This window comes from Mus musculus, chromosome 2, assembly GCF_000001635.26.
Source record: "Mus musculus strain C57BL/6J chromosome 2, GRCm38.p6 C57BL/6J".
Taxonomy (NCBI): Eukaryota; Metazoa; Chordata; class Mammalia; order Rodentia; family Muridae; genus Mus; species Mus musculus.
Window position 1 is genome coordinate 128,100,125 of NC_000068.7, and position 13,247 is coordinate 128,113,371.

The following is a 13,247-nucleotide window of genomic DNA, read 5'->3' on the forward strand; positions in this document are numbered from 1 at the left end:
GCGATAGCTTTATAATATTCGTTTCTCCTTTCTAATGCCCTCTGGAAACCAGTGATGTAGTCTCTGTGGCTATAGTTTTCTCTTTTAAAAAATGCATAAATGGAAGTTCACAGCCCTAAACTTTTTTATATTCACATCTTTCTCTTGCCATGATGACTATGAGATTCAGCCAAGTTATTGTAATGATCAATGGATAATCCTTTTTTGTTGCTGAGTCATACTCTATTGTATGGATCTACAAGTTTTTCTGTTCACCCATTAGAAAATGTTTGCTCACTGAAATATTCCTGTGTGGACTGTTATGTGAATATAGGCCTTTAATTCTCTAAGACAGCTTTCTTCAACTCTGGTGCATCTTTGAATGGTAAATGTCTCCCACGTGTTAAAAGTTTAATGCCTACATTGGCACTGTAAGAGATGAGACCCTTTGAGAGGTTTTAGATTAATATGAGCATGTCCTGGAAAGGGTAGGTGCGACCCCAGTCTCTTCCTTTGTTTTTTGTTTTGTGTTTTTTAAATGTATCAGTGTATTTTGCTATATCATACACTCCCCACCAGAGGCCCAAGAGTAATATCTCTGGACTCAAGAGTTCAAAACTGTGAGCTCAAATTAACTTTATCTCCCTATCAGTTGGTAAACTCAGGTATCTGTTACACTGGCAGAGAGCTGTTATACTCACGAGTGTATAGATACTCGGCCCATCCAGCCTCAGTGTTTAGGGAGGGAGTGTTCCTGCCCACTGCAGGGTGTTTGGGGGTATCCCCAGCTTCTACCTCAATAGATGCTAATAAAGTTCCTCAATTTCAATGAGCAGAATGACTCTATACATTGCCAAGTGCAAAATCCACTCATGATTGAGAACCACTCCTCCAAGGCAAGTGCACTGGGGTGAGCTGAGAGCTGTAAGAGAAATAAATCCTCGCATCCCCAAGATGCTTTTGGTCATGGCCTTTAGCACAAGAATAGAAGCCCTAATAGTGAAGACAGCAGGGTGCCTCGCTCTTGTATTTTCCAGAAGTAGACACCTAGTGTATATTCGTAGTGTTGTTCTTTGTTAGATACAGGTGTGATTCACCAACAAGACCATCACGCTTCCTGGCTGCTTTCCAGCAACTTTAAAAAGGATAGACTCAATTTCTTTAATCTTTGTAAGACTATTCTAGTCAAGTATTTCTTATGTGATTCTTGGTAACATACAATATTCTATAAACTGCTCTATTTTAAGTTGAGAGATTTGCATGAGTGAAGCCCACAGTTTCCCATATTTCCTTTTAGTTTCTGTGGGGCTGTGTAGCTTTCTGCTACTTCATATATGATGTTAATAATTGGTGTGTCTCTTTTCACATTCTCAAGCCCATTAGGACTGTGTTAAATATGTGAATCATAATTTAAAATAGCAAATGTTGGTTTTCATTTATCTCAAATGATTTTCTGTTTTCATTTTTACTGATATATATATATGTATATATGCGTATATATATATACATGTATATATATGTATATATGCGTATATATATATATATATATATATACACACATGTATATATATATATATATATATACACACACATATCCTGTATTTCTCTTTTGTTGGGTTGCTTTGGATTTATTTTACTCTTGGTTTTCTAAGATTCTTGAGGCTGACACTTCCCATCGATTTTTCTTCTTTAAGTTAAAAATCTGGTATGAATTTGCCTCTGAGAACTGCTTTCTCTATGTCACACAAGGATTTGCATATTTTGTCTTAATTTTCTTCATGGCCCTTGAGATTTATTTCTCTATTTATAAATTATTAAGAAAGATGCAGTTTAGTCTCCAAGTGTCAAAAGACTGTCTTGGTTTCTCTTGTTGTTATTGGTTACTTGGTCTGCTCTATGGTAATTACAGGATATACAATGTTTTTAATATTAGAAAAATCTGACAGTAGAGCAAAGAGAACATCTGGAAATAGAAGAAATTATATCACAATAACAGAGTGATAAAAGAAAATACAATATTTCAAATTCACTCACAGATATTTAAAGTGCGCGATGCAGGGGTGGAGGGTGGCTTGGTGGATAAGCAAGCTTGCTCTGCAAACAGGAGGAACTTAGGTGAAACCAACACCCACATGAACAGATGGGCCTGGCTATGGGCGCCTGAAATCTCAGCATTGGCAGGACAGAGACAGGCAGGTCATGAGAGTTCACTTGCTATCCAGCCTAAAATAGCAAGCTTCTTCTAATTCAGTGAGACACCCTGCCCCGAGGCAGTAAGGCCAAGATTGACAGAGAAGACACTCAACATCCCCTCTGGTCTCCACTCCTGTGCATATGCATGCTGTACAAGCAGGTGCAAGCGCGCAGGTGCAAGCGCGGGCGCGCATGCGCGCGCACAAACACACACACTCAAATACATACATGTGCATGCGCACATACACATAAAATAAATCTTTTTAAAAAACATAAATTTATGTAGTAAAAGGAAAGTAACAGTTAAGACTGATTATATTAAAAACAGAAAGGCCAGGTGGTGACCCTTGAGAGGCAGAAGCGGGCAGATCAATATGAATTTGAGGGCAATCTGGTCTGTGTAAATGAGTTCCAGGCTAGCCAGGGCTACATAATGTCACCCTGCTTCAAATAGAAAAATAGATACACAAAAAGACGAAGGGGGCTGGAGAGAGATGACTCAGTGGTTAAGAGTGCTTATGGCGCAAATGTGAGAATCTAGGTTGAAGTCCCCATGTGAAAAGTCACTAGGGGGTGGACAGACAGATCACCTGGGCCTGTGGCCACCAGCGTCACTCCAGATTCAGTGAGAAACTCGGTGCTGAGAGAATAATGTAGAGAGGGATAGAACAGGAACCCCCCTTTCTGTATGTACATGCATGGATACATATACCACACACACATATGCATACCACATACCACGCGCAAACACATGCACACCACACACATACACCACACACACACACCATGCACACACATATGCATACCACATACCATACACAAACACATGCATACCACACACATTCACACAGGGCACATACACCACACACACCACATATTACACACACACACACACACACACACACACACACACACACCCCACATACAACACACACACATACCTCATACCAAGCACATACACATGCACACACACACACATACACACGAGAAAAGAATGACTAGAAGTATGAAAGTCTCTGTGTTGTTAAGGTCTGGTATTTAGAAGTTGTCACAGACTCCTGATTTGTTTTGCAGGCAGCAGAAATCACAGAGTCAGTAGTAAATAGTATGAATCACTGGAGATTGTCCCTGGCACTCCCTTTGTTGGACCCTAGACAGAACCAAGCAGGAAATTCCTGCACCTCCTAGAGCTCCTCTAAGCTCATTCATAGCCGTAATCCCCAGTGAAGAAGAGTTTAATATAAATGACTTTCCTGGCACTGAGAGCCCTGAAGAGCTGGATGCAGAAGCCTGGGCCCTTGGTACCTCTACCTAGATGTGATTCTGGTAACCTCAAAGAGCCAGCACCCATCCTGTTTACACAGACAAGCCAAGAGGGCAGCCTCTGCAGAGCCTAAGCTGCATTACTGAAACAAGCAGACTTTAAAAGCCAATTTACAGTGTCAGCAGGAAGGTAACCCAGAACCTAAAGAAAAGAGCAGCCAGCCAGTAAATGCCCTGAGAGTCTGGTGTAGGTGACAGTATGGAACTAAGCCTGCATTGTGTAGGCAGAGGCTGGCTTGCCAGCAGCTTTCTTCAATTCAGTGGACTTTGACTTGAATTTGGTAAGACTGGGTGAGAGGCTGATGTTAACACCAGGACTTGTGATGGGTATCTTTTTCTCTCCAGTTCTACTCTCTTCTCTACCCTGGATATCCTTGGGAAGCTGACCCACTTAGCATGCACGGATGCGATCTATCTTAGTTTCTTTCCTGTTGCTGTGACAAAAGACGCCAAATGGATACTTTATGAAGAATAGAAATATATTTGGCTCACAGCTGTGCGGGAGGCTGGAAAGTTCCAAGAGCATGGTGTCCCCATCTCATCCGGTGAGGGGCTGGCTTCTTGCTGCATCTTAGCATGGCAGAGAACATCACAGGACAAGGATTCTAGTTCTGTTCTTTCTCCCTATAAAAGGTGACATGCTGGTCTCATCCTTTCAAAAGCTCCACCTCCAAGTACCATTAACTTGAAGATTATATCTCCAGCTGGGGGACTTGAAGGAAACATGTTCAAATCATGGCAGATCCTTGCCCTCTCAACTCTGTTGGATTCAGACTCCAGGGGAATAGTACAATGTTGGAATTTCTCTGTCTCCTTCTTACCTCCCTGAGGGGAGCCACCTTGGCTAATGGTCCACGACTCTCCTTAGAGCACATGTGTGCACCGTTCTTTCAGACTACAACAGCTACCCTTTGTATTCATCTTCCCATCGGACTCTCCCAGCCAGAGTTTCCAGCTGTAAGAAACTCTATTATCCCTCATGATTTTCCTACATCTTGCCTACACATATATTACATATATGCACATGTTTGTATACCCATGTATGAAGATACATGTGCCTGTGGGAGGGCAGAGGTTGACAATGGGCATCTTTAATTGTTCCCCTTACTTTTGGAGAACTTTTCACTGAACCTGGAGTTTGGTGGTTGGCTAGATTGGCTGGCCAATGAACCCCCTGTCTCTACTTCCCAGTTCTGGGATTTCAAACATTATCTACCAAACCCAGCTTTTACTTTTTTAAGGGGATGATGGGAATCCAAACTGAGCTCTTACACATGAGGCCAGCACCCTGTCACTGAGCTGTCTTCCCACCTAAGGCCATCTTCACAAAAGCCGTTATCTTAGAGATACGAAGGTGAGGAGTGTTTGTGGATGGAGCGGTAGGCCTGGGCTTTGTGCCACAGTACTACAGAGGGGACTTGAGTGGGCGGGGAGATGAAATGAGAAGGTCAGAGGTCTGATTGCTGAAGCTTGGGTGGAGCTGAGAAGGCTCCTGCACAGCACGCTCCCACAATTTGAAATGATGGGATAGTAAATGGTGAAGAAGTGAGTAGTTAAATGAAAAGCCACTCTGCCTCTGGAAAATGAGTTTATTTCTGCTTGGTGGCTGCCTGTGATGTCACCCAGTGTGCTTGCTTTCAGAAATGTAACCGGGAAAACATCCTGTAACTGAGGAGTGATATTTCTGTGAAAGTTTAATCAAGTGCTGCTCAATGGAAAAATATCAAGATGGCATTGCAGGGAATCGTTCATGAATGGAAGGGAGGCAAAGAGAACTACATGTGTCTTTCAAAGTCTATTCTAAGTCACCCGGGTGGGGAGGACGTGGGGGAAGCTACACGTGAACCAAGGTTGACTGGTGTTAAGATTTCTCGAGTGGAACTGATACCAGGGACCCCCTTTTACTGTCTGTCCTACTTTTAAAACGTACTTTTTATCCAAACCATGGCCATTCAAATTAAGGACTTTCTGGTTTTTGGAAACGGGATGTGTTGTCCCACATCCTTACAGGCTTCGTTTTTCTAACGTTTGCTTGTTTCCTGTCTCCCACTCTTCAGTTTTGTCTGCTGTATGGAACGAAGCTGGTGTTCCAGGAGCGAGGCTGGTACTTAGAACATAAATACCTGACCCCCAAGGCCAGCATGCTGATCAGGGCTCAGGTAAGAGGAGACACTGCGCATGCGCAGCAGCAGCCTTCGGCTCTTGGCTTTCTCAGAAAATGTCCCTGCCACTCTGTCGCCAGTTTCTGAGTGTTGACTTTAGGCCTTTAGGACTTTGTGTGCATAGCTTCAGGCCGTGATGATTCTATTAAGTGACAAAGACTAACTCACTGTATATGAGCTTCCTGACGTCGAGAGCAGAGACAGGACCGTGTGTTTTCCTTGTCTTGATGGGGATCGGTATTAATATTTTTCCTAACCCCTCCAAAGCATATTAATTCGTCCTTCATATTCAGGAGAAAAATCCTGCGGTAATTTTACGTCAGCAGTGACAATGAAAGTGAAAGCTACTTAGCACCTGTAAGTAAGGCGGGGCCACTAACCCATCCCAGATTGCTGCTGTAGGGATAGAGACCACAGACAGCGGTGGCAGCAGCGGCAGCAGCGAAGCCTATCCCTGGTACACCTCCTCTGCAGAGGCACAAAGAAACTGAGGACTCAGTAGTCTTCAGAGGGGCTCATTATATCGAGAGTCCCAATACAGATTTGTAAAAACACAAACTGTAGTTAATATGCCCAATGACACTCAATAAGAGACACTCCTTTGCCAGCAGTTATCAATTATAAGTAGCATCTTTCTTAGGGTGGGGCTGCTTCCCCTTCTCAGTGCTGGGATCCCACTGGCTTGAATCTACGTGGTCTTGTGCCTGATACCACAGTCTCTGTGAGTCCGTATGTGCATCAGTCCTCTTGTGTCTGGAAGAGGATGTTCCTTAGTCATCCAAGCCCCTCTGACTCTTATAATCTCTCTACCTCTTCTTCCACATAGATCCCTGAGCCACAAGGGGAATTTGATAAAGATATACCATACAGGACTGAAGGCTCCAAAGTCTCTCCTTTGCTATGCATTGTCTGGTTCTGGGTCTCTGTGTTAATTCCCATCTACTGTGAGAAGAAGCTTCTATGATGAATCTCCTAAGGAAGGAGAGAGTATAGTATATATGGAAAACTAGAATAGAAGGATTATTCAGGAATTTTGGAAGGGACAAGTAATACTATGTGCCATTTGAAAAACCATATGGAAACCTACTGCTATAGAGGTTTCCTAAAATATATACATATAGGAAAAGAATGCAAATGGAGTCGCTATATGTTGAGGAGGACAATGCCCAGGCTAGACTTCTAATGGCACAAAGTAAAACCTTGTGCCAGGAATGGGCTGTATCTTGTTGAGTTGTTGACCAAAGGGGTCCCATGGAACCCCTAAACAACACAGGCCATTGCCAAGGCTATAGACTGTGCTTCACAACTTGATGGTAGGGCCCTATTGCTGAAGACAACAACACGTCATTCATTTTTATCTTAAGTGTATAAGTGGTTGCCTAAAGACGTGTCTTACACATGTAATGCAGTTGCCCTCAGTGGAAAGAAAATGCCATTGTATAACTTGGGACTGGAGTTTCAGACAGTTCTGAACCACCTTTGTGAGTGCTGGGAATTGAACACACATCCTCTGGAAGAAAAGCCAGTAGGGTAGAACAGTCAAACCAGCCCCTCTGACACATAAACTTTGAGGGCACAAATGGCTATAAGAGAAGCAATGGATAGGTGGCAGCTGCCTTTGATGGGGACATTTCTCAAAGAGAGTACTCGCTTGGAACTTAATTTAAAAAAAAATAGTACACACAGAAAAGAGGTTAGAAGTATGAAGAGCCAGAGAACCAAAACACTACTTAATTATGTCTTCTAGAAATGATAGGAAAGCTGCACCCATGAAATCTCAACATGGTCAGCTGGACAAGATTTGCATAAAGACAACAGTTGGCATGCCAACATGGATGGAGGAAGTCTCACAAGGCCCCACTCCTAGATGATGACAATCAGTGGCTGCTATGAGAGGGCAAATCAGGTTTCTTCAGGGACAAGCTCATGGTTGGTTATCTTTAGATAATCAAGCTATCACCCCTAAACATATATACGTAGAAGCAGTACTAAGTTGACTCAACAGGTGTTTTACATATACATGAGTGTATGCATGTATGTATGTAACAATATTAAAGAAGAGGTCATGAATTTGAGAGGGAGTGCAGGGATATGGGAGGAGTTGGAGTGAGAGAGAAGGGGTGGAGTGATGTGAATACAGGACTTACGGAGTTCTCTAGAATTAATTTTTAATTAAAATTATGATATAAGAGAATATTTGAGTCTATGGCAGCGGTAATGCTGAACTAGAAGAAACATATAGCAGAAGGAGGCTGAATGAAGACCAACTTTATGTAGAACACGAAAGAGCTTTTGTATTCTTTTTGTATTCTTAGAGTGCAATGTGATTCCCATACTTGTCAACCATGGGACTCTCACAGTATCCTGGGAGATGAGCAGGAAGGAGCCAGCCTCCTCAGAACTACCTTTCTCTGGAAGGGCAAATAGGGTTGCTCAAAGGCCTTCTTGTTAGATTTCTAGGCTGCCAACTTGGAGCATGCAAGTGTTCTCAAAAGGGAGAGAATGAGGAAGCTGGTGCACCTTCATCACCTCTCACCTTTATCATCTTCCCTCTCCAGCACCTCCCCCTCCATCATTCCCCCCACCATCACCTCCCACCTTCATCATCTTCCCTCTCCATTCTCTCCCCTCTATCATTTCATCTCCCCCTCCATCATCTCCTCCTCCATTACCTGCCCCTCTATCCTCTCCCCCTCCACCGTCTCCCCCTCCATCCTCCCCTATCATTTCATCTTCTCCTCCATTCTCTCCCCCTCCATCATCTTCCTCTCCATCATCTCCTCCCTCTATCATTTCATCTCCTCCCTCCATGACCTCCCTCTCTATTATTTCCCCCTTCATCATCTCCCCCTTCATCATCTCCCATCTCCATTACCTCCCTCTCCATCATCTCTCCCCTCCATCATCTCCCACCTCCACCATACCTCTTTGCAGGAACCTCTAGTCATCCAGAAAATCATTAGCTTTTCTTAAAAATAGATTTGGGGTCCTTGGTCAATGGAAGATGCCCAGCAGGAGGGTTCTAATAATTCTATATGAGACAGACAGGGATTCTGTGTCCCTGAAAGTGGCCTAAGTGTTTCCTCCAGTATTTCAAGTTCCCTGGCTCCTCAGGTGTGATTCTCCTTGGGGCTAATCCATACCCCTCCCCTGGATTTTATTCTAGCTGTTAGACTTTATCTGAACAGGTCCCTGCTTTCTTTGTCGTGTTCCCTGAGGCAGTTTTTTAGTTTCTACTCCCAAAATATATTCAACACTGTCCTTTATTTCCCTGTAGATTTTAAAACCTTTAGGTAACAATTTCAGGTTCTTGGGTCTTTAAACTTTTATTTCCTTTTCCTACTGTGTCAGCCGTCTTATCTTCTGTGTGTGCTGCTTGGTGCTTTTGAGTAATGATCTCTATGATTTACGTAAAGTCAATTGGAATTACTTCACCTTACAAGGCACTCTGAAGAGACATTCGGGATGAGGCCAGCCTTGCTTGAGGTTTCTTCAAGTGATCCATATAATTCAGGGAGGAATTACTTCACCTTCCTGTTACCTAGCATCTAGATTATTGTGGCCGGGACTCCTGTTAAGGTTTTTACCTAGTGCAGTCTCTCGTGTTTTGTTGTTATCCCCACTGGCCCTCTCCTCAGCCACTGTCCCTCTGTCAAAGAGAAAGTTCAGGCCTGCTGGAAATGGTACAGGGCTTCAGGGGAAATGCAATTTTCTCTCTTATTTCTCTAATTTTTCTTAAAATTGCTTTTATTGTTTTGTCAAATCACTGATGCTTTGAAGATGTTTCCCAAATATTTTGATAATATTTAGCAGAAAAGTTGATGTGAGAAAACAACAACAACAACAACAAAAGCTATTTTCAGGAACAGACAGGCTATCTGGCATCATTCCATAGAATTCTCCAACTGTGTGAATAGTTTTTGTTTTACCTCCCTCTCCAATGAGGAATCAGGCTCAGAGTGAAACAGGAACCAGCCACAGTTATAGAGACCTGCATCTTCCCACCCCCAAGCCTCTTTACTAATGTGCTTGCTAGGAAATGGTACCAGCAAGCATCAACAAACATGCTGGCATCCATTCTTGGCTCCTAACCACTTGTTGAGAAAAGGAGCAATAAGTCTTGGAAAATGGCTAGGACTGGGACAAAAGGTAAAAATAACCAGGGCTGGAGAGATGGCTTGGCCTTGAAAAGTGTGTATCCATGTTGAGGAGGCTCACATTAGTCCATAACTCCAGCGCCAGAGGAGTCTGACACCCTCTTCTGGACACTTAGGGCACTGCTCTCAATGTGCACATACTCCACACAGAGACACTCACACTTAATTGAAAATAAAATAAATCTTTTTAAAAACATAGAGTATGCAGAGAAGAAACCTGAAATATTTCACCATGTGAAAGTATGTAATATTATTCTCACTAATAGCAAAACCAATATCAAAGGAAGCTTTCCTGTTTATATATGTTGAGTGAACCATGACCTACCTATGGGCTGCAGATCAAAAGAGGACCTTCTTCAGTATGGTGAAGATAATACTTAGCAAAATGTTGAATTAGGTGCTGTTTACTTCTGAACTTGAAACATAGATGTCAATGATTCACAGATGATAAAGGATTTGGCAGGAATCAAGGGACGTTTGGGAAGCCCAGGCCTAATAAGAGGGCTAATCTTCTACCTCTCAGAGGCCATAGGAAATCAAAAATGAGAATCCTAGTGGTCAAACACCAAAAACTCATTCATAAAGTGAGAAGATAAATACCAGCTAGGACTCTGTCCAAGAAATTTTGACACCCCTACCCCCACATTCAAGCACATTGCACTAGTCTTCCCAAATGTTGTTCTATTTTGAGTTAGGACACATCTCTACTGGAGCTAAGCCCACCCAAGTTCTTCTCCTATGACTCTTAGAATGTTTTCTTTGATGCATCCACAGATGTGCCAGGCAGAGCCCATGTTTTGCTTTGCCTCACTTGTAAGACAAAACAGAGAGACCTGGCAGCCTTGGTCTTCTGTGCAGGAAGAGATGATTCATTTCCCCACCAGGGTGGATGAGAGCTTCCGGGGGTCTGCCGATGGGGTGTGACCTGGGCGCTTCGCTGTGCCTGCTCCTACTAGAATGCCAGATGTGGGTGCTGAGAACCAAACCCAAGTCCTCTGCCACAGGAGTAAATGCTCTTAACCAGTAAACCATCTTTCCAGCACTAGCTATCACCCCATCCCTGTGTCTTCCCCCTGTCCTTGCCTGCTCTTTCATTACCAAAAAACAAAAAACAAAAACAAAAACATTGCTGTGTGGAGCTTAAAGTTTTCCTTTCTCTGGGAGACTCAAAATGTTCAGGACTTAACCAGACAAGGATAGCGTGGGGGGTGGGGGGGGGGCGGGGGGGGGGTTGACAGAAAAGGGACAAGCTTGACCTGTGGGCAGGAGCTGGTACATCTATGGAAGCTGAGGCTTTGGCATCCCCCTTTCCTGGGCAGCTAGTTGCTCCCAAGGCCACCATAGGCTCACATCACAGCCACAGGCACCCATTCTGTTAAGCTAATGAGTTACTGCTGAGCCAGGGTAATAAGAATGTCAGGTGTGAGCACAGGATTATTTTTTAAAGTCTTTTTGGGAGGCAGATGTTCTATTTCTTAACCTGTGTGATAAATCAGTGTGTTCATTCTGGCATGATTTAGCAAGCTGCTGAGCTTAGCTCTCTTTGTGCACATTATATGCCAACTAAAAGGCATACACATCAGAGCAGGAGGCTTTGGGGGCTTCTATAAAATTCTCTCATTAGAATCTAACTTGAAATTTATGCTATGATTTCCTTGCTCAGTTCTTTCTGAATTAAATGTTTTGTTTGGGGAGAATTACACGTTCACATGCACCTGTTAAGAGTAATGCACGGCGGTTTCACAATTCTTTGCCTACTTCCCCTGTTTGGAAACACCTTGCAAAGCTTTAAAATATCTCCTGCAGGGCAGCGTGCTTCCATTGCCACAGGAACCCTCTGGCGGCTCTTTTGTGGTCATACCATCTTCCTTCATCCCTCCTCTTTAATCCTAGGTCACACGCACCAATCCGCTCTTCATTTGCATAACCATCTTCTCAGCAATGGGTTACATAACATACCCGGATTCAGAATCGGCTTCCCCCTCCCACATCATTTTCTGGAGATACATCTATGCTGTTTCATGTATCAAGAGCCTGAGTTATAATTGCCAAGTAGTATTTCACACTGTGGGTATGCAACAGTGTGAATAACCAGTCTAGTTTTTAACAGTTAAAACCACTTAAGAAAAAAAAAAAAAGTTAAAACCACTTGGTTTTAAAACGTTGGTATACAGGATTTTGTGTGTATAAAAATTCTAATTTCTCCAATGTTAATGCCCAGGAACTCCTGCTAGATCATCCCCTCGTGTTGATATTTTAAAGGCCTGGACATCCTTGCTTGCTAGAGCAGACATGACATCTTTACACGTCCGCAGTCGTGTGATGCAGGTGTTCTTGTTTTCTGAGCTTGAGCGCTGCCTTTGGCTATTTTCTATTTTCACAGGACAGGGTGCAGATACCAGTCCCTGTGTGCAAGCCTGCTCATCACCAACCACTGAGCATTTTTACGAGGCTACTTAAGTCTCCACCCATTATCTTTTATCTATGTCGTCTCTATGCTGGCCTCCCTGGTTGTCCTCTTCTTTTAGCCTGGCGTTTTCCTGGCTCTGAGTGTGATGAGTGTCTTTTGATTGAGACCTGGATGTTTGAGGCTTTATGTCACAAAGCAATCTGGATCTGTTTAAGCATCTTTAGCTGGCTTCCTCTAGCACTGTGGGGGATGGTATCTCACCTTAGCACCATGCAATAGTGATAAAAATTCTGAGTTCCTTACCCCATCTCTGATGATAGATGTTCTAGTTAGGGTCTTAACTCAACAGTCTGGAGCAGTAGTTCTCAGCCTTCCTAATGGTCTGATCCTTTAATATAGTTTTTCATGTTGTAGGGACTCCCAAACGTAAAATTATGTTGTTGCTATGTTATAACTGTAATTTTGCTACTGTTATGAATTGTATTGTAAATATCTGTATTTTCAATAGTCTTGGGTGATTGGTTGGTCTTTGTGAAAGAGCCATTCAGACCCCAAAGAAGTTACAACCCACAGATTAAGAACTGCTGGTCTAGGGTAACCTGAGAAGGTGGTCTTAGATGAGAGATAGCTCAGATCAGTTCCATGGGGAACTGTCTTGATTGTTAATTGATGCAGAAGGGCTCATACCACTGTGGGTAGCACCATTTCCTGGGTTGTATAAGAAAGCTAGCTAAGCATCAGTGAGCCAGCAAGCCAGCAAGCAACCGTGTTTCTCCACAGTTGCTACTTCAAGCTTCTACTTTGGTTCCTCCCAGACCTGAGAGTGTAATAATAAACCCTTTCCTACCCTCAGTTGCTTTAGTCAGAATGTTTAAACCCAGCAACAGAAAGGAAAGTCTAGGGTGTAGGGCGTTCAACTGGGCCTCACCAATTCCTCTGGTTGGGAGAGACAGGAAGATGGCATCACTTTCCCCAAGTGGTCTGGTCACTTTCATGCTAATGCTAAGTTCTCACCAGGCCTTC

At 43.3% G+C, this 13,247-nt stretch overlaps 1 protein-coding gene across 3 annotated transcripts in view; it reads left to right on the forward strand.

Annotated features, from left to right (window-relative positions):
* Window positions 1–13,247, forward strand: part of Acoxl (acyl-Coenzyme A oxidase-like) — a 287,456-nt gene that overhangs the window by 261,328 nt on the left and 12,881 nt on the right. For all 3 annotated transcript variants that reach the window (XM_006500273.2, NM_028765.3, XM_011239808.1), the window contains one exon: window positions 5,553–5,654. In XM_006500273.2, coding sequence (XP_006500336.1) covers window positions 5,553–5,654 — 102 coding nt within the window. The remainder of the gene's footprint in view (window positions 1–5,552; window positions 5,655–13,247) is intronic.